The sequence below is a fragment of the Chiloscyllium plagiosum genome, unplaced genomic scaffold (assembly GCF_037043375.1).
Source record: "Chiloscyllium plagiosum isolate Xiang-an unplaced genomic scaffold, Cpla_swu_hap1 HiC_scaffold_4, whole genome shotgun sequence".
NCBI lineage: Eukaryota > Metazoa > Chordata > Chondrichthyes > Orectolobiformes > Hemiscylliidae > Chiloscyllium > Chiloscyllium plagiosum.
The window spans coordinates 61,617,264-61,643,556 of record NW_028270142.1 but is presented as its reverse complement, the minus strand read 5'-3'; the positions used below and the strand labels follow the sequence as shown (position 1 = coordinate 61,643,556).

Genomic DNA, 26,293 nt, shown 5'->3' with positions numbered 1-26,293 from the left:
CTCTACCATCACAGACCACAACATGCATGGAAAAGTGTGCACTGCAACTTGGACTCCCTGGTTGAATTGTGACATACCACCAATAACTGATAAAAGGTCACTGTTATGGGGACTGAGACAGGGATGGTGTGTGTGGGGGGGGAAGGTAGTGGGTTAGCTTTGATGGTGTGTCTCCCCCCATTCCACCAAAGCCATGCCCCAATTGAAATTACAACATTTTGTCCCGCTGTGTGAGCTGCAGTTTCCTGAAATTTCAACTCTTACCACGCAGTCATAAAGCACAGAAGATAACAGTGATATCACTAAATCATTCACCTACTCTCTTTCCCTTTGAAGTATTTTCTGTGATTCATCCAAACGAAACTGCAGGGCTATGGCTTTCATGGAGTCGCTCTCAAAGGGCTGTAGGCCATCTTCCAACAGGAGCTTAGCTTTTTCAGCACAGATGGTAGAGTTATACAAACTCAAGGTGGCAGAAGACTCCAGACCTTGTCCTCTTCCATGATGTTTCTCTTTCAGTATAGTTTCAATTATATCAAAACCCTGGGGACAGATCACATCAAATATTTTCAATATTAAAGACATATGTGACATGAATAATAGACATCTGTACTTTTAAATACTATTGTTTCACTGGAAAATGTTCTGAGTATTGGAAAAGAAGTTTTCCAAGAATTTGGAATCAGGAAATGACTTTATAAGGTACATCATGTGTGAGTCATATATTCTGAGGAATCTCTTTAATATTGCAGCCGTCAGCTAGGTTATAGCCCACAGAGTGTCTATGACAGCCCTTTGCAACTGCATTGTCAGTGCAGGAAATATGGAGAAATATTTATTTGCATAACGCCCATTTTGAAGAGGATAATCTAACAAGAAAGATGACATTAAACAAGACCTTTTCTTTTTACATTGTATAACTCAGAATGCCACAATTGTTAACTGCACAAATAATGTGACATTTCTAGGAAAACCTTCTTAAGTCTCATGTGTTTCTTTTTGCCCTGCATATCTTTAAACACTTGCTTAATGTTTATATTGTAATTCTTCCGTATTTACAAAATTATTGACTGGATCAATCCATTAATGGAACATGGAATAGTATAACACAGTACAGGCCCTTGGGTCCATGATGTTGTGCTGAGCATTTATCTTAATCTAAGATCAACCTAACCTACACACCCCTCAATTTACTGCCATCCATGTGCTTGTCCAGCAGTCACTTAAATGTAGAACATGAAATTACAATAAAAATCAAATTCAAAATTTGGCAGGTTTTGTGTCATTTCATCTGACCATACCAAGTTACCAGAATACTTGAGGAGAAAGTGAGGACTGCAGATGCTGGAGATCAGAGCTGAAAATGTGTTGCTGGAAAAGCGCAGTAGGTCAGGCAGCATCCAAGGAACAGGAGAATCGACGTTTCAGGCATAAGCCCTTCTTCAGAATACTTGGAAATGATAATCCCAAACACACTGTACCAGCTGGGGGAATTTAAATTAAGCTCATAACTTCTGAAATTGAAAGCTAGACTCATTAATGGTGACCATAAAACTACTGTCAATTATCAAAACCCATCTGGATCACTAATGTTCTTTAAGGGAGGGAAATCTGCCATCCTTGGCTGCTTTCGCCTATACATGACTCCAGATCCACAGCAGTGTGGCTGACTTTTAGCCCGCTGAAATGCCTGAGCAAACCACTCAGTGCAAGGGCAATTAAGGAGGAGAAACAAATGCTGGCCTTGCCAGTGACACCTACATCCCTTGAACAAATGAAGTAAAGGAAAACAGAATTTTCAATGTGTTTTTTCTTTAAGTCTACCATGCACTCATCCCACACATTCTATCCTACCACTGGCGTCCGTCCATCTGTTTCACAAGTCTAACTAAAGAAAGTGTTGCTTAAATTTCTAATTTAAGTTTGACCCTTTTAACTTTAATTCAGGTCTCCTGCATCTATCTCCAACAGAGTTCTTGAGAAGATTTGTAGCTCAGTTTGTGGATGAAGTCGTGGATTCATTCGCCAAGTCAGTGTATTTTTCTGCAAAAGTTTCATCGCTTCGCTAGATGACACCATTAGTGCATCTTTGATATGGTGTTGGTGGTCTGTCCCGTCTCATATTTCTCTGTCTCTGCTTGTTGGTACTTCCTGTTCTGTATCGGAGTGATTTGTGTACAGGGTCCAGTTCAATGTGTCTATTAATTGTGTTCTGGTTGGAGTGCCAGGCTGCAAGGAATCATCTGGCGTGTCTCTGTTTCACCTGTGCTAGGATGGTTACATTGTCCCAGTTGAATTTGTGTCCTTCATTGTCTGTGTAGTTGTAAATGAGGGAATGCTGGTCGTGTCTGGCAATGGCAAGTTGATGTTCATGCACTTGTATGGTCAGTTTTCTTCCTGTTTGTCCAATGTAGGGTTTTTCACAGTCTTTGCAGGATATCTTGTAGATAACGTTTGTCCTTTTGGATATGGGTGTCGGGTCTGTAACCTTTGTGAGGAGCTGGTGGAAGGTGTTTTTCTTTCATGTCTGTTTTGTCTCGGATGGTTACATCGTCCCAGTTGAATTAGTGTCCTTTGTTGTCTACGTGGTTGGAAATGAGAGTGTGCTGGTCGTGCCTGGCAGTGGCGAACTGATGTTCATGCACTCATATGGTCAGTTTTCTTCCTGTTTGTCCCATGTAGATCTTCCACCAGCTCCTCACAAAGGTTAAAGACCCAACACCCACATCCAACAAGGTAAACATTATCTACAAGATACCCTGCAATGACTGTGAAAAACTACACTGGACAAACAGGAAGAAAACTGAGGCGAAACAGAGACACGCCAGAGAATTCCTTGAAGCATGGCACTCCAACCGGAATTCAGTCAAGAGACACATTGAATTGGACCCTGTACACAACTCTCTCAGATACAGAGCTGCAAGTACCAACAAGCAGAGACACATTAACATCAGGCAGGACAGACCACCAACACCTTATCAAAGACGCACAATGATGTCACCTAGCGAGGCAATGAAACGTTTGCAGAAAAACACACTGGCTCAGCAAACGAATCCATGACTACATCTATCTCCAATGGTTTTCTTGAATCTAAATTCTCTATACTTTACAAATTTTAGAAAAAGGTGGTGCAGTGCCAGTGCCCCTACCTCAGGACCAGAAGGCCTGAATTCAAACCCCACCTGTGGCATAAATGGGCCATAATAATGCCTGAATAGGGTGATTCAAAATATCTAAAAATATCTTTATTGAAGGGTACTGATACAAGGTCATTAACTTGAAAAATTGGGGGTAATTTTAACTTAACCACTCAGTGTGAAACCAGGGAGTACAACATTGATTTTATTCCTCACTCAGACTACTTCAGTGGACCGTAAAAGTGTGTAGGACATGAAGCCAACTTGGCACCGATCCACTTAGTCTTCCAATGGATTAAGTTAAAATGGACACCAGTACAGTTTCTGTCCTGCTGAATGTTTCCAGTGTTTTTGGCCTTTATGATTTCTGCATTCACCTTTATTTTAACCTTACATCATCCTAGTTCGTTGTAAAGAATTAAGGATGGATGATCATTCCACATAGTTCATATATTAAGTTCAGGTATTAACCTCATTGTCCATCTCTGGATACCGTTTAAGAATCCTACGGTGTTTCCTGTAATGCTGAACAGGGTACATGACAGTGATATTAAGATTTATATTTGATCATGTCTGGGTATATTCATATGTATCCTTATCCATTTAGTCATTATTATTTACCCCCACAATTAAACATATTTTTATAAATTTAATTGCTGCAATAATAATGGCAGGGAGGTTTAAGCAAAGATTTCTGTGTTGTATGGTCACTTTGTATAGATATACAAAGCAGAAAACATTGCAAAGGTCTGAAGTGAAATTAGTAACTTAGCACTAAACCGTATTGAAAAGTGGAGGATATACTCAGTAAGAATACATGTGCCTGCTAAACACTAGAATGAAGGACCATAGACACCACATGTAGAAGGGTGGTTAAAAGGAGTGGAAGACACCCTTAAACTGTATTTGGAGATAGTTTAATCCATTATTGTGGGAATTTTGTTCCAAAAAAAAAAAACTGCCCACTTATTCCCAATAAACTCTCTCACAAATTCATTTAACTGCTTTGTTATCACTCTCTCAAATTTGCTAAATTCATTTAAAGATTCCACACAATAATGGTTGGTGAATAATTATTTGTTTTCAAAGGCACAATGTAAATCACAGTTAGATGGATATCATCATGAGGCATGTACATGGAATGTTGATAAAACTGGCTCATTCATCTTTGGGCACTTTTGTCTTCCAAACAAAACTTTGCCAACATTTTTATGTGAAGGCAGCAAAAGTTTATAATCCTAGTTGAATGCAGGTTGGCAAGCAAGTAGCTGGAAAGAGATGTTTAAGTTTACATTGCCTAAGTTTTCATTCTATCTTGTTTTGTATTTTACAGTGGCGGGGGAGGAAGATGGGGAGAGTTTGATGGCCCCCTCCATAATAAGTGGACCAAGAGACTGGTGATATTGTGTGGGGGACCTGCCTCATTAGGTGAGGCGATGGCATTGTGGTATTACTAGACTATAAGCTAGAAGCTCAGCTAATGCCCCAGGAATCGAGGTTTAAATCCTGCTACGACAGACAGTGGAATTTGAATTTATAGTGAGATTAGAAAAACAGATGAGGATAGCTCTGTAATTAAAAAGAGCAAGCCAATTAGAAAAGGTAGGCAAGAGCAAGTCAGTGAAGAACTCTGAAGAATTAAACTGCATTTATTTCAATATAAGGGGTCTTACAGGTAAGGCTGATGAACTCAGGGTATGTATGGGAACATGGGACTGGGACCTCACAACTATTACAGAAACATACATGAGGGAGGACTGGCAGCTCAATATTCTGGAGATGCTATAGGAAGGCTAGAAAGGGAGGCAAGAGATGAGGGGGAGCAGTGTTTTTGATTAAGGAAAACATTACTGCCACACACAGAAAGAATATTTCTAAAGGATCGTCCAGTGAAGCTAAATGGGTGAAACTGAGACATAAAAAGTGGATGATCACCTTGATGGGATTCTACTAAAGGGCCCCCAACAGTCAGTAGGAAATTGAGGAGCAAGTATGTAGAGAGATATCAGATGTCTGTAAGAGTAATAATGTTGTAATGGTAGGGGATTTTAACTTTCAAAACATTGACTGAGACTGCCATGGTGTTACGGGCTTAGATGATGAGGAATTTGTTAAATGTTTTCAAGAACTTTTTTAAAATCAAAATGTAGATGTACCTACTAGAGGAGGAGCAAAACATGATTTTTTCTTGGGAAATAAGACAGGGAAAGTAATTAAAGTGTTAGTGGGGGAGCACTTTGGGACCAGTGACCATAATTCTATTAGTTTTAAAATAGTGATGGATAAGGATATGACTTGTACAAAATTTAAAATTCCTAATTGGGGTAAGTCAAATTTTCATAGTATGAGACAGAAACTTTCAAAAGTTGATTGGAGTAGACTGTTTGCAGGTAAAGGAATGAATGGCAAATGGGAGGCTTTCAAAAGTGAGATCAGAAGAGTTCAGAGGCATTATGTTCCCGTTAGAGCGAAGGATAAGGCTGGTAAGATTAGAGGACAATGGATAAATATATTGAGGTTCTAGTCAAGGATAAGGAGTCATATATTAAATACAGATAACTAGGATCAAGTGAATCTCTTGAAGAGTATAAGGAGTATGGGGCATTCTTAAGAGGGAAATCAGGAGGGTAAAAAAAGTGATATGAGAAAGACTTGGCAGATAAAGTTAAGGATAATGCAAAGAGACAAGTACATGAAGAGCAAAAGAGCAACTAGGGACAGAATAGGACCCCTAAAGAGCTATGAAGTGTTATGGACCAGGCCAGACCCCTCAAAACATTTCAAGAAGGTAGCCCAGACCCTAACTTTGCTAGTTGTTTTAAACAGGTGTAACACAGATATTGCAGGAGTGATGCAGCTGGCCCAACCACTTAGTTTTAAACAAACCAGAATTTATTTACAAGATGACCAAATGAAACACAAACAAAAGAGAACAGAATGCAGAATGATTTAACCCATCCGAAAACCCAATAGGTCATCCTAACTTAATGATACTGTTTGAAATACTTGCAATAATCCCCATAAACATCCCTTGGCACAAATGGTAAAATCAAATACAGGGTCTTACAGGAGGGAAATCAGAGAAGGAGGATCAACACGGACCTTCTTCTTTGGGTCCAGCAGCTTCCAAACACTACTGCTAAAAAAACCAAACCAAACCAGAAAAAGCTTGAGCTGGGAGAACTGGCCACTCCCCTTTCATTGTACAATTCTTTTTTAAACTTGAAAGCCCTCTGCAGTATCTGTTAGGAATAAACAAATTGGCCCTAAAACCTTCAACCCCAGACTTTTCGGAGTCTGTGTCATTTACGAGCTCTTTGAAAGAAAAATACCAAGGACAGCATAACCCTGCTAAAGGAGCAGCTTCATCACAGAAATCATCTATGCATGGAACCACAGGAGATGGGAGCCATTCTAAACTAATATTTCACATTAGCTTTTACTGTAGAAAAAGAAATGGCGGCAAGGGTACTCGATAAGTAAATACTGAAGTCTTGCAAACAGTCCACATTACAAAAGAGGTGGCGCTGGCGATCTTAAAAAACATAAAGGTGGATAAATCTCCAGGAGCTGATCAAGTGTATTCCAGGACATTGTGGGAAGTCAAGGGAGACATTGCAGTACTCATAGCAGAGATATTTGTATCATCTACAGGTGAGGTGCTGGAAAACTGGAAGATGGCTGAGTTGTGCCTTTATTTAAGAAAGGCTGTAAGAAGAAGCCAAGAACTATAGACCAGTGAGTCTGACATCAGTGGTGAGTAAGTTGTTGAAGGGCATTCTGAGAGTTGGGATTTACATGCACTTGGAAAGGCAAGGACTGATTAGGGATTGTCAGTATGGCTTTGCGCTGGGGAAATTGTGTCTCACAAACTTGATTTGAGATATTTGAGAGCGTAACCAAAATGATTGTTGAGGGCAGAATGATGGATGTTGTCTACATGGACGTTAGTAAAGTCTTTGGCAAGGTTCCACAGGGTAAACTAATTAATAAAGTTAAATCACAAAGGATTCAGGGAGAGCTTGCCAATTGGATATAAAATTGTCTTGACAGATAGTGACATTGGGGGAACCATCCCAAATGAACTTGCATCTCCTCAAGAGCAGTTGGGAATGGGCAATAGATGCTAGCCTTGGTTACAAAATCCAAATTTTGAACAATGTTTTTTGCTTAATTTACAGCCCTTTCAAATGGCTGTGTAACAAAAATCAAATATTTTATGGGAAATTATGAAATTTTAATTAACACAATATTTGTGGGGTAAATGATCTATGCTGTTGGATCTTTTACATGCACTGATCGTGGATGTAAGTTTACCAGCGTGTTACCTCTCCAGGGACATCAGAGTGCATGGATAGCCACAGATGAAACCCAGACAGCCAAACTGGATGACTCCCTTAGCTGCCCACTGCCTGGACTGTTGATGACCACATTGGCCAAGTCCAGGACTAGTTTAATAAGGATGTTCTCTAATTTACTCACCCCACTGTGCATCAGCTCGTCAAACAGGAAGCTGAGGGGCAACCTAGCTCTCAATGTCGGCAAGACCAAAGAACTCATTATTGACTTTCAGTGGGATGTAACACATGCCCCCCTACACATTAACACCACAGAGGTGGAACAAGTGGAGAGTATCAAGCTCCTGGGAGTGGGCATCAACAACAAGTTTCCTTGGACTCTTCATGTGGATGCACTGGTTACAAAGGCCCAACAACGTCTCTTCTTCCTCATGCAGCTGAGAAAATTTGGCATGACGGCAAATACCCTTGCCAACTTTTATAGGTGTGCCATCAAGAGCATTCTGTCTGGATGTATCACTACCTGGTATGGTAACTGTACCATTCAAGATCAGAGCCAATTACAGAGAGTGGTCAACCAGGCCCGGACAATCACAAAAGCCAACCTCCCATCTATAGAATCCATCTACCAGGTTCACGGTCAAGGAAAGGTTGCCAGTATTCTCAAAGATCCATCCTACCCTGGCAATGTTTTTCTACAACCTCTACCACCGAGGAGAAGGTATAGAAGCCTGAAAACACGCACCAGCCTGTTTTGAAACAGTTTCTACCCCACTGTTGTTAGAATACTGAATGGACTCACAAACTCTTAGCATTCGCCCGTACCTGTGTTTTTATTTTGCCGCTGTTTACCTATTACTTACTTATCTATGCTACTTAACTATACGATCTGCTTGTGGTGCTCGCAAGACAAAGCTTTTCACTGTGCCTCAGTACACATAGCAATAAATTCAATTCAATTCAACTTTTTCACATAGAAGGTGGCTCATATATGGAATGAACTGCCAGAATGGGAAAGTGGTAGATGTAGGGACAGTTACAACATTTAACGACATTTGCATAGGTACATGTTCTGTGGAAGGGTCACTAGACCCGAAATGTTAACTCTGATTTTTCTCCACAGATGCTTCTCCAGCGATTTCTGTTTTTATTTCTGATTTACAGCAGCCACAGTTCATTTGGTTTGTAATAGGACAGGTAGATGAATAGAAAATGTTTAGAGGGATATGAGCCAAACTTAGGCAAATGAGAAACCTGGTCATCATGGATGAGTAGGAAACGGGAATGGGGGGGGGTTTGTTTTGACTAGAGGCATGTGACCAGCAGTGTTCTACAGGAATCGATACTGGGTCCACTGACTCACAAAGCCTTTAAAGACAACGGCTTCAAATCATTTAAAAGTTCCGCTTTTAATGCTCTTCAGAGAGATTTAAGGTAGCATATAATTTGAAACACAGTCTCTTCCTAACAGTAAACGTTAGGACTTGCACTTGTTCTGGTTTGCTCAATGAACCTGTAGTTATTACATAATTGTGCCATCGCTCATGAAAGAATTCCCAGTTTTGCCTCATAGCTTTACTCATTTAAGCAGGAGCTGGTAGGAAAGCTGTAGTTATTTCATCTGAAGTTGTGTTTCCACTGTGATTGTCAACTTTTCAAAATTGTTCAGTGGCAGTTCACAGTTCTACAGATGTGCTTTTGGTTTCAGCTCTGGACCCTCACCACAGTGCCTTTTTTTTAAAAAAAATCATGTTTCAAGTGTACTATAGCAGACTAGAACAGACATTTGTACAACTGTATTTTAACAATCTCCAAAAAAAGTCAATCTTTTCGCTTTACATGTTCTGCAAATTCTTTATCTTGCTGTTTACAAATCCATGACAACTAGCCCTGATTAACTCATAAATTCATGATCATACACTTAAATCTTTCTGTGTGTCCATTACTTTCATCCATTATTAAATACATGCAGAGGGTTAAATGATCAGGAAGCACCATCATGAGGAAATTCTATGGGAAATTAATGGATCGCCAATGAAATCTTTCTTAACCAGCTGATAACTGAGATAAAATTACAAAGAAATACATGTAAACAGAAACAGACACATGGCATGACTGGTATTTAAACTCAACTTTAGTTGCCTCTTCCTCTTCATATCTATCTGTTCCCATCTCCATTGTGCATGCAAGATGAAGTGACCCACAATTTACTGATATATCCCTCTCCCCTTTACTTGAGAATGCATATAATGTTTTCCACTTACCTTTGGAACAGTTCCCATTTGCAAAGGTCTACAAGACAATTCATATCTGATTCAGTGTCAATATTTTAAGTAGTTAATGGAAGTAATTTTCTCATCCAATCATTCTATATATTCTAAATATTTTAGAAGAGGAGCATTCATGATGGTGGTGAGAGGGGGCAGGGGAATGGTAGTAAATGAATTACTCCTTAGGAGGGCCAGGCCAGACATGATAGACCCAAATGGTCTTCTTCTGCTATCCCTGATCCCGAATATGTATTCTTATTATCAGTGCATCCTTGTCAAGGTTTCATGATCCAAGGATTTCCTAAATTCACTGTGTTATTTCATAACTCTCTTTGCATTGGTAGAATATCAAGTAGACTTTTAAAGCCAAAGTAAATTATACTTTTATTTACAACTTGATAGAATCAGTTCATATATTCAATAAAAAATCAGATTCAAATATATTATAAATAACAAAATACTGTTTTCTCATAATTTCTTTGGAATATGATACAGTATTTGGATTAATAAATTTTGCCTACGTTCATACTAATTTATTGATATATCTTGTATTATGTATGGAAACTTCCTTGGGAATGTTTTTTCTAAAATGTAATGAAAATCCATTTGCATGAGTTGCTATCAGACTGAGCTCAGAAAGAACTGCTGAACTGAAAACTGTCACAGTTTAAACTATGAATGTACCTGAAACATTGTGGGTCAAAATTCTCCAACTTTTAAACATAGAAACATAGAAAATTGGAGCAGGGGTAGGCCAATCAGCCCTGCTCCATTGTTCATTATGATCATGGCTGATCACCCTGCTCAATAGCTCCCATATTGTTTGGTTCTTTTAGCCTCAAGTACTAAATCAAATTCTTTCTTGAACTCATACAATATTTTGGCCTTGATTGTTTGCTATGGTAGTGAATTCCCCAGGCTCACCACTCTCTGGAGGAATAAATCGCTCCTCATCACCATACTAAATGCTTTACTCTGTATCATTAGTCAAATTTCTTCAGAGGATTTCCAAACAAACATATCAAACTTAAAAATATAACAAATTAAATTATGAATAATTATGACATTTAAATTAATACAATATTCAAGAGAATCTCAAACCCTAAATTTAACCTGCACAAACTCAGGATAGGCTAGTGTCTCAGAGGTTGCACTGAAAGATTTGTAACATGTGGTGACATGGGTGTAGGATTTGCTTTTGCAGTTTAACCTGGCCCCTAATTCTCCTGTGACTAGTGGTTTACTAGCTTCCAAAAAAATCTCAAGGTTAAAGTAGTAGGCAACACGTAACAGCTACACAAATGTAGCAGCATCTGCTCAAATGCCTTTTTAACAGCCCATTCCTGAGTGGGCTATAATTCCCTTTGTAATGTATTTCATATCATTTCTTATCAAAATGTTACAGTCAGTTTTTATGATAAATATTACCTGAAGGTGTATCTTTCCTTACACCAAGTTAGGCATTAGCAATTCATCCACCATCATCATAATTAAACAAGCCAATCTATAAATTGACAACATTTATACAAAAATCCTTCTGAATAATAATACTTCCCAGGCTCAGCAACAGTGATCCACATACAGTTGTCAAAAAATAATCAAGAATACATATACTAGCTCAAGAGAAATATGGTAATGATAATCAATATGTTATTATCTAATAGCTGACAATTGTGGCTCATAGAAGTGTCTGATGTATGTATATATGTGCATAACTTGTCTTTACCATATTTATATCTTGAAAATATTCTTTCATGAGACACGGGCATCGCTGTCAAGGTCAACTTCTGTTGATCATCTCTAATTGCCCTGAAACTGAGTAACCAGCTAGGGCATTTCAGAGGGCAGTTAAGAGTCAACTACATCAGTGGAGTCATCTGGTCTAGTAAGGATATCAGATTTCCTTCCCTCAGGATATTAGTGAACTAAATAGCCTTTTACAACAATTCCTTGGATATAATTACTCAGACTAGCTTCCAATTAGAGATTTTTAAATTAACTCATATTAAATTCCACCAACTGCTACAGTGGCGTATGAATCTAAACCCATAGGACATTAATCTGGGATTACTAATCCAGTTACATTCATTTACACTACCACCTCCCTTTGTATTGATTGGGGTGCTCTTATATCCTAAAGTGTAGAAAAAGCTTATAAGTCGACTGAAAAAAAGGATTAGTTCTGTTTTGGCTTCTACTTGACATAGATACCAGTGCCCGCTCCTGATTATTATGTAAACTTTAAATTAACATTGGTTATATTTATGAAAAATTGCTTCCAATGCTTATATTGTAATTTACAGAGCGGTAGCAGTGCCAAATGCAGGACAGTGCTAAAATCAGCCAGATTTGCTGATCTGGCTTTTACCATTCCTTAGCTAGGGAGAGTAAAAGTCAAAAAGCGGGGTGCTGGAAAAACCAGTCAGCAAATGTTGGCGCTGGTTATTTTGAATTCCCTATAGCAACTGCAGAGGCAGGCACAAGCGTACTTTGGTTGTGAAACCACTATCAATTGAATCATCTGTCATCACTTAGGGTCATGAGTGCTCATGCAATGATACACCAGCGTTCACAGGGCAGAGGGATTGTAAACTGGGGGTGGGCGCACAAGAAAGGGGGGAACATAGTTCACTGCGTTTTATCTAAGAAGTGAGTATTCAAAGTTGAAACTGTTTTCCCATTCCAATTTTACGCCTGAACAGAGGTTTTGTTTTACATACCTTGCTGGGTGAGCCAGTGAATATATTCGGGGAAGTTGCGTTGTTATTATTCTCCACATCTTTGACGGGTTCCTGCTCCAGAGGATTGACTTCATCTTCCTCCAGTCCGACCCGCAAGGTCTCTGACTGAGCTTGAGTTGCTGTCGCTTCTCTCCTCAGTCCTTCGTTCTCGTCTAATAGCTCTTGCTTTTCCCTTTTCATGGCGGCCAACTCCTTCACCACCGACTCCAATTTCTGCCTCGTCTGTCGCACTTCCTCACGGGCCTTGTTTCGTTCTGCCCTCACTTTGCTCCATTTCTCTCGCCAGTTGGCCGTGCAGTCCGACCACCAGCGCATAGTCTTCTCCATTTGAGCAGCTCTGGCCCGGACCTCTTCCAACTCCCGATGGTACAATCCTTCAATGCTGTCCCAGTCACTGCAAATAGCCATATTCCGGGCCAGTTGCTGTGGTACCGCAGGTTGAGGTGGAACCTGGACCCTGTGAACCGTGGAATCAGTGCTCAGCATATACTCAGGCTGGTTTCCTTGCCCAAACTGACCATAGAGGTGTCTCGCTGCAGGCTGTTGAATATTTGGGGACTGTCCCTCTTCTCGTTTAGCAACGGGATTTGAGCTCATTATCTCGTTCTCCAAAATAAAACTTCTCGACTCCTTTTCTACTTGTTAACATTTCCCATCTTCAATTTCCTGTGAGAAGAAGCAAAAGTGTACAAATTGTAACATAAAACTTTAAATAAGAACAAAGAATAATTGGCCTTTGAAACCATGTTAAATGAAGCTTTTAAGTTTCTATAGAGTTTGTAATAATTGGGCCACACACAGTACAGCAGATTTTAATCACATCTGATCAAATCTATTATCCCAGCAATTCACACTCACCTGTCTTTCCCCCAGCATCAAATAAATTTGATGTGTAGTATAACTGTATTTTCTGAATGAGTTCCTTTATACAGTTATTTTTTGCTGAACAACTTGGAATTGCCCATGTAAAAAGAGTATAAAATTCTGGTTGCTATTTTCAAAAGATGATTGTTAATACACAGTCATGTTACATTAGAAAAAAATCAGGAACATGAATTATTTGGCAAAATTGTTTTAACATTGAACAGTCTTGTTGACTCCGATCAATGTTTCAGATTGAAACAGATTTATTTTGAATTGTCTCAAAGTGTTTATTGGACTAATTTCATTATTATCCATAGCTAGCAATATTTAAATACTTCTGTGGTATGGCTTTTTCATTGAAATGTGTTACTTCAGGAATTACTTTGTGTACTTCCATGTAAATTGTTAGATTTTTAAAAATGTTCACACAAAGTTGTTCACCCAGCAAAATATTTCTTCAGGTTATCACTTTATAAGCTGAATCTGTGATTGAAAATCCACACAAAATATATACTTTAAACTGCAGATAACAGCTTCCTTTGAGAAATAAACAGTGTGGTTTTTAATGATTCAAATATCTCTGTATTTATGGGGGAGGAGCAATGGGAAAGAATTTGGGATTGGAAACCAGAAGTGCAAGGTTTTTGGAGTGAAGCTAAGAAGAGTTTTTTTTTAGATTTCAGCAGATTGACAGCCTGTAGCCCCGGGGTAAAGCTGAGAGCAGAGAGGAGAGAAGGAACAGTCAGAAGAAAAATCATAGTTGAGGCAAGGCTTCTGGATGGTGGGATTGTGACTAAGAAGGAGTTTCTGGTCTGGGGAGAGATGATGGTTGTGGACAAGTAAGATTATCAAAGTCAGGAGAGTGGTCATTCTCCAAAGAGGTCTCAAGAGTTGTAGGTTGTGGACACAGCTGCTCCTTCGAGCCAACAAAGTACGCTGTAAATAGACACACCATATGGATATAGTCCTGTTTACATCCTATCATCTGCCGTGTTTTCTTAGTCATAACAAACCCAGCTGATATAAGTAAAAAATAAAAATGGAGGCACACAGCTTTTCTAATAGACCCTTTTGAGAACAAATGGATTGCTTATATCCTGTCAAGCTTTAAAACCAGAAGTGGATGCATGGAAAACTAGTTTTAAATATTTTGCATTTTAACTTCCTAGCTGACACAAACCAATCCTTTTTAAGGGTTTAAGATCACTCCCAAATCTTTTTACATATTCCTCAGGTATTTAGAGTTGATGAACTGAAAAAAAAGTTGTTTGTAAGTGAATCAAGAAAATATACAGTAACATGACAATTTCTCTTTGCACATTTAGGAGTGGTAATTAGATAATGGTTGTAAATGTTGGCGAAACCATCATTATATTATTATTTATGTTTATGATCACTCCTCTGTCAAAATTGACAACAACTTGCAAGTTCGTGGCAGGACAGCAGAATAGCACAGGAAACTGAAAGTTGCTATCCGTAATTCAAAGTTCTTCCAGAGAATTCATCTTTGAGGACAACGACTCACCTCTATTCCCTGCCCCGAGTACAATCCCTAAGCAGTGAGATCATGAAAACTGCCACATGAATGCCAACAGTGTCACTCTAAAACCCAAGAAAAGGTTACACCTTGTAGAGGGATATCACACTGAGTTTTCAATGGTATACTAAGTTCATGACAATTAAACATTATCACAGGACCTAAATAAAATTGTCAAATTTCTCTTCAGTAATAAAACAAATTCCATCTATTTTTACAATAATAAAAAATGTTTGTTTATATTAATGTATTAGCTTCCATCTAAGTGCAATCCTAACCATTTATTTCACTAACTGAAAATTCAAATTTAAGTGAAGGATTAAATGTTTAACTGTTAGCTTTATTGTCTGTGAGAATAATTCTATGTGATTGGCTGCTTCTCGTGAGTGGTGACATTCCTGCAGCTGCCTGTCTGCAGATCCCCAAGGCTTGGCACTAGATTCAAATTAAGATAAGGAAATGTGAAGTTCAAGCCACAAAGATCAATAACCTCCTGTGGGTAGCTTTCTTTAGGATCAATGGTGAGTACTATTGCTTCACTAGTGACTTGAAACGGTAGTCTGTGATCTTTTTGTGGTTATCAATGAACTGCACACTGATGGAGTCAAAGTCTTTGCAGTTGACAAACATTCTTGTGTTATGAGGTAAGGGTGGCTTGACTGTTGCACGTGGGCAGTCCGTCACATCTTTTATATGTGGTAAGACAACCAGAGCTGCAAGCTTAAACACCTGGTCGTTCTGGCTGGCCAGACTGATAAAGTACACACAATTGCGAGTCCCAGAAAACATTGTGTCCTAATAATGTATTTGTGGGCCGCAGTCTGAAAACACCGATGGATGCTGAGGCAAAGTCTTTGAGGGTGATGCTCAATATGAAATGCACTGGTATAGTGTGGGCACCTGTCCACTAGGCAACAAATCTTCTTCCAGATGGCAGCAGTCAGTTACAACTACCTAATGCCATGTACTACATGACACACTGATATTCAGACTTGTTGAGAAAGTTGAACTTCTAGCCATGTACCATGTATTCAAATATCAAGTCCTGTGAGATGCACGGCTGTGTTTTACTCTGTCTGTTTCTCTCTCTCTCAGACACACACACACACAAACACCCCCCTCCCCCCCCATGGAGTGGCATGTCTGTCAAGGAGAATTATTCCTTCAGCCACTTCTGGTGGTGGTGCTCCTGCTGTCAGGTTCTGACCTGCTGCTAAGAACCTAGGAGCAGGCCATTCAACCCCTTGAGCTTGCTCTGCTATTCTAGATCATGGATGTACATCAACCTCAGTGTCATGGGTGGAACAGTAGTTAGCACTGCTGCCTCACAGCACCAAGGACCCTGGTTTGATTGTAGCCTTGGGTGACTGTCTTTGTGGAGTTTACACATCCTCCCTGTGTCTGCTTAGGTTTCCTCTGGGTGCTCCAGTTTCCTGCTATACTCCAAAGATATACATGTGGATTGGCCATGCTAAATTGCCCCACAGTGTCCAAGGATGTGCAGGCTAAGAAGATTACCCATGATAAATGTAGATGAATGCATAGTCAATGGGGCCAAATGGCCTCTATCTGCACTGCAGGGATTCATGGTCCTGCATTATCTCCAAGTCACTTGACATCATTACATTTATCAACCACTTGAATAGAGAATTCCAAAGATTCATTGCCCTCTAAATAGGAGTGGAAGTGCCCAGCATGGAAAAAGGTACACATGGAAGAGGAAAAATTGGTTTATACTTGATTGTCCTCCTCAAGTCCCACTAGCTCTTCTTCTAATAACTGACCTGCAAACTCTCCAGCTGGGGGAGACAGTAAAATTCTGCCCAGTAATCCATAATCAGTACTACTTCTTGAGTCATGATTGATAGTCCTTGTTGATAGTTGGATGGAAGGAGTTAGTTCCTGAGAACTGTTTGAGCTGTTCCTGAGATCTAAAATTGAATTTGGTGGGATGTGACATTTGAAGAGGCAGTCATTGAACTTAACCACTTATGTGAGACCATTGACATCCCTATGGCATCACCCCTTCAGGGCCCTGGAGATGGATTCCTGGTATTGAACAGCTGTCTGGTTCTACTGTCTTTTAAGAGTGCATTTTTCAGCTTCCTCACACCTTTGTCAATTGAAGATATCTCTCCTGCACAGTCTCCTTCAAGGCCTTTGATGCAGCAATTTTGGAACCCACAATGCACACTGTTAGTCTCTTCCTGTGGCATCCTCCCCAAGAAAACTCAGTTTTACAAGCTATTTCAGCCAAAATGCACCTTCCCTGAAGCAGTGCAGGCTGGTTTGTGCATTGCCAGTTTATCTGAAGTCATGCCAACTTCTTGTGCTTTAGTGCTTCTTGCTTAGGCAAACAGCACTCAAAAGTGCATTTCTCAATGACTGCATGCAACAGGCCTGCTTCCCAATGCAGGAGACAGGGCACTGCCATTAAAATTGACTTCTGATCAACCTCACATGCACCTTTTCACTGATGTTTTAATATTTGATATTAGTAAAGAGGCACACCAGCGGATACAATACAGATGAGAAAGCCACAGCATAAGTGATGCTTTTGACCAAAAACATTTGGGTTTGGAAATACGAAGGTTTTTCAATATGGTGTCTGCTTAGGAATGAATGGCATTTCACAGCACTCTGTTACTTCTTATGTCAGCCAGTGTGACTCTGAGCTACATTATTCTTTTAATTTATGAATGCCATCAGGAGTACTCTTGTTGACTGGACACTGTACCTGGAAGGTTGTAGTTGCACATACATTGAACTTATGATGAAGTGATCTGTTTGCTAGCTGGTCCTTTGCTCCTGAAGCACCCTTCCAAGTTTACCCAATGTGTGGCAGCAGTGGCCACAGACACAACTATCATTTCAATGAGCAGAGAGCACAAAGCTGCTCACACTGAAAGCATCACGGCTAACCCAGCATTTGGAGTTATATCAAATTTCAAAGCAAAATGGTCACTATAATTCATTGCTGCACAATTCACAGCATAGACTATCAGAACTGATGTCAAGCATTCACCGGAGAAGAAAATAGTATGCAGCTAGCTGGCAATGAAAGCCGATAATGGCGCAATGAGGGCAGCAGGCAATCAGAAGTGTAGTGAATGACAAGCCCAAAAGTATAAAGGCTGACTCAATGATAATGACATTGGTCTGTAATCCAGAGGACCCACGCTAATGTACTGGGCACAAACATTCAAATCCTGGTGGGATTTGAATTCAATTAATAAATCTAGTAGTGACCATAAAATCATTATCAGTGGTCACACAAATGTCTCTAAGGAAGATAATCTGCCATCTTCACCTGGTCTGGCTTACATGTGACTCCAAATCCACGTTTATACTTAACAACCCTCTGATACAGCCTCACAAGCTGCTCAATTCAAGAACAATGAGGAATTGACAAAAAGACACCAATCTTACGAGCAACACACTGATCACATGAAGAAAAAATATCAACAAAATTGGGAAAATAATAAAGAGAACGGAAACATAGGAATAGATACAGAAGAAGGTCATTCAATCCATTGACCATGCTCTACCATTCAACACAATCATGGCTGATCCTGTATCCCAATATCTACTCCTGCTTTCTCCAATACTTCTTGACACTTTTGGCTTCTAGAAATTTATTTCTTTTTTAAGTAAACTCAGTGACTTCTCCTGCACAGCTATCTGTGATACAGAATGTCATAGGTTCGCCACCTTGTAAGTGAAGAAATTTCTCCTCACTTCAGTCCTTAATGGCGTACTGGGGCTCTTGAGCATGTGACTCCTTGTTCTGCTGTTGTTTCGATGAGATCTGCTCTCATTCTTCTAAAGTCCAGTGAACACAGACACAGTCAACCCAATCTCTTCATATAGAACAGTTCAGACATCCCCGTATTGGCTTAGTGAACTTGCACTGCACTCCCTCTATAATAAGGATATCCTTTCTTAGGTAAGGAGACTAAATTGCATGGACTACTCCACATATGGTCTCACGAAGGCTCTGTACTGTTGCAGCAAACCGTCTTAGCTCCTATACTCAAATGTGCAACAGAAGCCAACTTACCATTTCCCTTCCTGATGGAAGAGAGGGTGAGTTAAAATAGAATGTGAACAGTGCATTTTTCAAGACTTGTGTGCAAGTAGAATTTGCTGAGTTTCCATGCCAAGGTCTTTTCCACCAACCATTTATTTCCCTTCCTGGCACACTGAGCTCAGGAATTCAAACTTTGGCCCAGAAACATTAACTCTACTGAGCTGTGGTTTTGATCTCTGTCATGATATAGTTTTGTAACTAATAATCTTTGGCAGAATTTTTAAAGCGTTAATAGTGAAATGCTGGCACATGAACTACTGGATCATAAAGCTTTACAATATGCATTAAGTAGTATTTATTTTATGGCACAAAGTGGAAACCGTGAACAGGCATCGTAGTCTGGGATGTTTTTCCTGTCTTTTTTTTTGTTAAGTAATTTTTGTAGAAAATGTGTGTTAGAAAAGGGTCTAAAGATTTCTTGAAATTGTTTTATCATTTAACTAAGCTCCAAATGCCAGAAAAATAAATAAACAGGATGCTTATTGGTGTTACTCTAGTAAGAAATGGTTAAAACTAAAGTACAGTTGGTTCTGCTATAACACTTGTTTCTTCAATGCAAATTGCCTTTAGATTACATTACAGTGTGGAAACAGGCCCTTCGGCCCAACAAGTCCACACCGACCCGCCGAAGCGTAACCCACCCATACCCCTACATTTACCCCTTACCTAACACTACGGGCAATTTAGCATGGCCAGTTCACCTGATCTGCACATCTTTGGACTGTGGGAGGAAACCGGAGCACCCGGAGGAAACCCACGCAGACACGGGGAGAACGTGCAAACTCCACACAGTCAGTCGCCTGAGGCGGGAATTGAACCCGGGTCTCTGGCGCTGTGAGGCAGCAGTGCTAACCACTGTGCCGCCCACTTTTTCTTTTTTTAGAAAGCTAACCAAGTCATCATGTCCATGCAGACCCTCAGCAAGAGCGGTTCAGCTAGTTCCACTCCTCTGTCCTTTCTCTGCAGACCTGCAGTAGATTAATGCGATTGAAGAATTTAGACCATTATTTGTAGAATGCAAACTTTCCCTACTTGTGTTGGCTATAACCCAATTCTGGCCCATTAAACTAAATTGTGCGGCTATGATGCCCTCCAATGCATCTCGTCCATGTCCCGCCCCCCGCCCTCAAACTCCACCCCTGCAACTGTAACAAGGACAGAACCCCCCTGGTGCACAACTTCCATCCTACCAACCTTTGCATAAACCACGTCATCCGAAGACATTTCCGTCACCTCCAAATGGACCCCGCCACCAGGGATATATTTTCCTCCTCACCCATTTCGGCTTTCTGCAAAGACCGTTCCCTCCATGACTACCTGGTCAGGTTCACGCCCCCCAACAACCCACCCTCCCTTCCTGGCACCTTCCCTTGCTACCACAGGAATTGCAAAACCTGCGCCCACACTCCTCTCTCACCACCATCCAAGGCCCCAAAGGAGCCTTCCACATCCATCAAAGTTTTACCTGCACATCCACCAATATCATTTATTGTATCCGTTGCTCCCGATGCAATCTCCTCTACATTGGGGAGACTGGACGCCTCCTAGCAGAACGCTTTAGAGAACATCTCCGGGACACTCGCACCAATCAACCCCACAGTCCTGTGGCCCAACATTTCAACTTCCTCCCCCCTCCCCCAACTCTGCCGAGGACATGCAGGTCCTGGGCCTCCTCCACCTCTGCTCCCTCACTACCCGACGCCTGGATGAAGAACGCCTCATCTTCCGCCTCAGAACACTTTACCCCATGGCATCAATGTGGATTTCACCAGTTTCCTCATTTTCTCTTCCCCCACCTCACCTCAGCTCTAACCTTCCAGCTCAGCACCGCTCTCATGACTTGTCCTACCTGCCTATCTTCCTTTCCACCTATCCACTCCACCCTCCTCCCTGACCTATCACCTTCATCCCCAACCCCATTCACCCATTGTACTCTTTGCTACTTTCTCCCCACCCCCACCCCTCTCTCATTTATCTCTCCACTCTGCAGGCACCCTGCCTCTATTCCTGATGAAGGGCTTTTGCCCAAAACGTTGATTTTCCTGCTCCTCAGATGCTGCCTGAACTGCTGTGCTTTTCCAGCACCACTCTAATCTCGACTCTGGTTTCCAGCATCTGCAGTCCTTGTTTTTACCCTACTGTGCAATTTTGTTATAACGTGTGATCACACGAGAACGCGTTATATCAGAACTGACTGTAGTTAACAGTACAGAAAGCGTAACCTTTCAGGAAAACCTGAGTGAAACTGAAATAACTGCACAGAGACAGGTATCCCATCACCAAGTCACCCTTTATTTACACGTGCACAATACATGGACTCTGACCAGCTAGCTCGGAGCCTGTCCCTAGGGTGAGGAGAATCCATGAAACTCCTGTTTTTTTGTAATTTTTTTTCCCCAGCACCCATATTGTGTTTGTGCAGGTGTGAGACACAGTGAAAGGCACAAGGTGCATGAATCATTATTCAAATTTCCACCATCAGGAAGAAAGGAAACACCCGAGTAGCCAGTGACAAGCAATGCCCTTCACATAAAAGGGCAATGCTGTGTGATCAAACAATAAAGAGGAGGGCAGGGATCAAATCAAAATAGAGTTGGAGGGGGAAATAATACACTCCACTCCCTGCGGCGCCCACCTCCTGAACAACTCCAGGGTGTCGGTGTACACCGCATGCTCCTTTCCAGAGACACCCAGGCTCTAACGTAACCGCGGAAGAGGGGCAGGCAGTCGGCCCTAACGACCCCCTCCACGGCCCGCTGCCTGGACCTGTTTATGGCCAGTTTGGCCAGGCCCAGGAGCAGACCCACGAGGAGGTCTTCAGACCTAGCCTCCCTCCTCTGTACCGGGTGCCCGAAGATCAGGAGCATGGGACTGAAGTGCAACCAAAAGCAGAGGAGGAGGTTTTTAAGAAAATCAAAAAGGGAGTGCAAACACCCATATCCAATATACACCTGGTCCATGGACTCTACAGCACCACAGAACAAGCAGTTGGGCTGGGAGTCCATGAACAACCGCAATCTGCAGTTGCAGGGGACCGCTGCATGCAGCACCCTCCACCCCAGATCCCCAAGAGAAAGGGGGAGGACTCCCGCATAGAGAGCCCTCCGCTGGGGAGAAACTCATGTTTATCTTTTTTTCTTTTTTCTCTTTTTTCTTTTTTTTTCATATTGTGAACTCTCCTCTTTTTTTAAAAAAAACTCCCACACTACCGCATAACTGCCCATAACTGCGGTAGTGCTTATTTTTTTTCCCCAGCACCCATGGTGTGTGTGTGTGTGCAGGTGTGAGACACAGAGAGAGACACAAGGTGCATGAATCTTTATTCAATTTCCACCACCAGGAAGATAGGAAAACACCCGAATGGCCAGTGACAAGCAGTGTCCTTCACATCAAAGGGCGATGCTGTGTGATCAAAACAGTGAAGGGGAGGGTAGGGACTAAATCAAAATAGAGTTGGAGAGGGAAATAATGCACTCCACTCCTTGCGGCGCCCACCTCTCCCTGAACAACTCCAGGGTGTTGGTGGACACCGCGTGCTCCTTCTCCAAGGACACCCGGGCTCTAACGTAGCCACGGAAGAGGGGCAGGCAGTCGGCCCTAACGACCCCCTCCACGGCCCGCTACGTGGAACTGTTGATGGCCCAGGAGCAGACCCACGAGGAGTTCTTCAGACCTGCCCTCCCTCCTCCGTACCAGGTGCCTGAAGATCAGGAGCGTGGGACTGAAGTGCATAGAGAGCCCTCCGCTGGAGAGAAACTCCTGTTTATTTTTTTTTTTTGGAAGAGGGGCAGGCAGTTGGCCCTAAATCTCCTGTTTATTTTTTTTTTTTTCCTTTTTTTTAGTGACACTTCCCTTTTTTTTAACTTTTTTACCTTTAACCCCCACACTACCACCTAAATGCGGTAGTGCTTATTTTATCCCCAGCACCCATGGTGTGTGTGTGCAGGTGTGAGACACAGTGGAAGACACAAAGTGCACCAATCTTTATTCAATTTCCACCACCAGGAAGATAGGAAAACACCCGGGTGGCCAGTGACAAGCACTGCCCTTCACATCAAGGGACAGTGCTGTGTGATCAAACCAGTGAAGGGGAGGGTAGGGACTAAATCAAAATAGAATTGGAGGGAGAAATGATGCACTCCACTCCCTGCGGCGCCCACCTCTCCCTGAACAACTCCAGGGTGTTGGTCGACACCGCGTGCTCCTTCTCCAAGGACACCCGGGCTCTAACGTAACCGCAGAAGAGGGGCAGGCAGTCGGCCTTAACGACCCCCTCCATGGCCCGCTGCCTGGACCTGTTGATGGCCAGTTTGGCCAGGCCCAGGAGCAGACCCACGAGGAGGTCTTCAGACCTGCCCTCCCTCCTCCGTACCAGGTGCCTGAAGATCAGGAGCGTGGGACTGAAGTGCATAGAGAGCCCTCCGCTGGAGAGAAACTCCTGTTTATTTTTTTTTCTTTTTTTTTCTTTTTTTTTTGAATCCCTATTTATGTTCTTTTAACCCCCACACTACCACCTAAGTGCGGTAGTGCTTATTTTTTTCCCCCAGCACCCATGGTGTGTGTGTGCAGGTGTGAGACACAGTAAAAGACAAAATCTCCTGTTTTTATTTTTTATATTTTTTTTATCTTTATTCATTTTCCACCACCAGGAAGATAGGAAAACACCCAGGTGGCCAGTGACAAACACTGCCCTTTACATCAAAGGGCAGTGCTGTGTGAATCCCTATTTATGTTCTTTTAACCCCCACACTACCACCTAAGTGCGGTAGTGCTTATTTTTTTCCCCCAGCACCCATGGTGTGTGTGTGCAGGTGTGAGACACAATAAAAGACAAAATCTCCTGTTTTTATTTTTTTTTATCCTTTTGTGTGCAGGGGTGAGACACAGTGAAAGACACAAAGTGCACGAATCTTTATTCAATTTCCACCACCAGGAAGATAGGAAAACACCCGGGTGGCCAGTGACAAACACTGCCCTTCACAGCAAGGGACAGTGCTGTGTGATCAAAACAGTGAAGGGGAGGGTAGGGACTAAATCAAAATAGAGTTGGAGGGAGAAATAATGCACTCCACTCCCTGCGGCGCCCACCTCTCCCTGAACAACTCCAGGGTGTTGGTGGACACCGCGTGCTCCTTCTCCAAGGACACCCGGGCTCTAACGTAACCGCGGAAGAGGGGCAGGCAGTCGGCCCTAACGACCCCCTCCACGGCCCGCTGCCTGGACCTGTTGATGGCCAGTTTGGCCAGGCCCAGGAGCAGACCCACGAGGAGGTCTTCAGACCTGCCCTCCCTCCTCCGTACCAGGTGCCTGAAGATCAGGAGCGTGGGACTGAAGTGCATAGAGAGCCCTCCGCTGGAGAGAAACTCCTGTTTATATCTGTCAGCCAGGACTCACTGATTGGCACAGGTTAACAGCCCCAATCAAGGATCTCTTACTTCATTGGAACCACCTGGCTAATCTCGTTCCAAACATTACAGGTACCTTCCACACTACATCACATGAAGATGCTGATCACAGGACAGCAACAGTAACCATAGCTATCATTAGCTTTCTAACCTGTTGTTTTGGTACCTCAAGCTGTTTTAGACCAGCGGTCAACCAGAATATCTTATGCTTTCAAAAAATGAAATTCAATAATATGACATGGAAGCTAATGCAAATATTAATCAGTTTTCTGTTGATTTTTATTTAGCACAAACGCACTTTTGTGTTGAACAACATTCACTCCAGTTACTCCAATTTACACTTTCCTTGAAGTTCCAGATTGTGTAACAGTCCATTTTGGTTTTGCTTTACCCCGAGAATCTATGAATTTTCTAAACTCAGAGTTAGCATCACCTTATCGTTACCCAATTTATGCCATTCTCGCTCTCTATTCTGCATTCTATAAAATGTCATATATCATGGGGTCTTTGACTTCCACCAAGATGTCCAATTTAGTGAAGATGAATGGAGGTAATATAAGACCATAAAATATCGGAACAGAACTTGGCCATTTGGCTGATCAAGTCTGCTCCGCCATTCAGTCAAGACTGATATGTTTTACAACTCAATTTTTCTGCCCTCTCCCCAATCCTTGATATTCCTGAAGAAGGGTTCATGCCCAAAACGTCGATTCTCCTGTTCCTTGGATGCTGCCTGACCTGCTGTGCTTTTCCAGCAACACATTTTCAGCTATTCCTCATCTCAGTTCACTCTGAGGCTGTGCCCCCAGGTCTTAGTCTCTCCGACAAGTGGGAACATCTTCTCGACATCCACTTTATCTGGGTCTCTCAGCATTCTCTAAGTTTCAACCAGGTCCCCACTTATTCTTCTAAGCAACTGTCTGTGTGGAATTTGCATATTCTCCCTGTGTCTGCGCGGCTTTCCTCTGAGTGCTTCGGTTTCCTCCCACAGTCCAAAGATGTGCAGGTTAGGTGAACTGGCCATGCTAGATTGCCCTTAGTGTTCAAGGATGTGTAGGGTAGGCGCATTAGTCAGGGGTAACTGTAGAGTAATGGGGAATGGGTTTGGGTGGGATACTTTTCAGAGGGTCAGCGTGGACTTGTTGGGCCAAAGAGCCTGTTTTCACACTGTAGGGACTCTACGATTCAATATTTTACAATGTCATGTGTTTATTGATAATGTTATGGATTGCTGTGTGCGATTTGTTACGGTTGTCAAAATGTGAGCTGAGTTTTCAAAGCAGGTTGTTGGAAATGGACTGGCCTGGAGTCTTTGAATGTGGAATAGAGTAGAAACTTGATAAAAAGGTTTAGTTTTCAGCTTTATAGTTATGGAGCACAGTCTATGAAAAGACTTTAGTGAAGAGTTGAGTAATTGTTATAAGGTTGAGTTAACTTACCTGGTATCCTGGTTTGTTTTTACGTGTCTGGGCAAAATAAAAAAAAGGCAAAGCATATCAGTGCTTTTATCATCCCAATTTTAACTCAAACAGGTTAATTCTTTTTGGAAAAAGAGTGCTTCTCCATGCCCAAACAAGAAATTCAGGGCTTTTATTGCCACAATCTAATCCTTACTTTCTAACTATGGTGGTCCCTGCGATGCAGCCTTGTAACTGATATTGTAGAATTACTTGCAGGCTGCGTGGCCTCTGGATCACGCATTTAACTGTGGTGTCTTTTCCCACCTGATCATCAAATAAAATTTAAATAATTTTCTGCAACTTAAAATACCCTGGGCTGCTATCTCTCCTGCACAGAATGAATACATGAATTGATGTCAAACTTCAATCATCAATCTTTAAAACTGGGAGCTGTGCTCAGTGCCCACCCACCCACTTGCTGAGCTATTACTGGTGGCAGGTGTTGAATTAGATAGCCATCTCAAATGTGGTCAGTTACGGTTTGAACAATC

The 26,293-nt window shown here is 41.8% G+C and overlaps 1 protein-coding gene across 4 annotated transcripts in view; it reads right to left on the bottom strand.

The window, feature by feature from the left end:
• The window catches only part of LOC122549141 (coiled-coil domain-containing protein 102A-like), a 620,500-nt gene that overhangs the window by 450,249 nt on the left and 143,958 nt on the right, over window positions 1–26,293 (bottom strand). For all 4 annotated transcript variants that reach the window (XM_087986288.1, XM_043688474.2, XM_043688477.2 and 1 more), the window contains exons 3-4: window positions 12,426–13,112; window positions 320–543 (exon numbers count right to left, since the gene is read on the bottom strand). In XM_087986288.1, coding sequence (XP_087842414.1) covers window positions 320–543; window positions 12,426–13,043 — 842 coding nt within the window. In that variant the 5' untranslated portion in view covers window positions 13,044–13,112. The remainder of the gene's footprint in view (window positions 1–319; window positions 544–12,425; window positions 13,113–26,293) is intronic.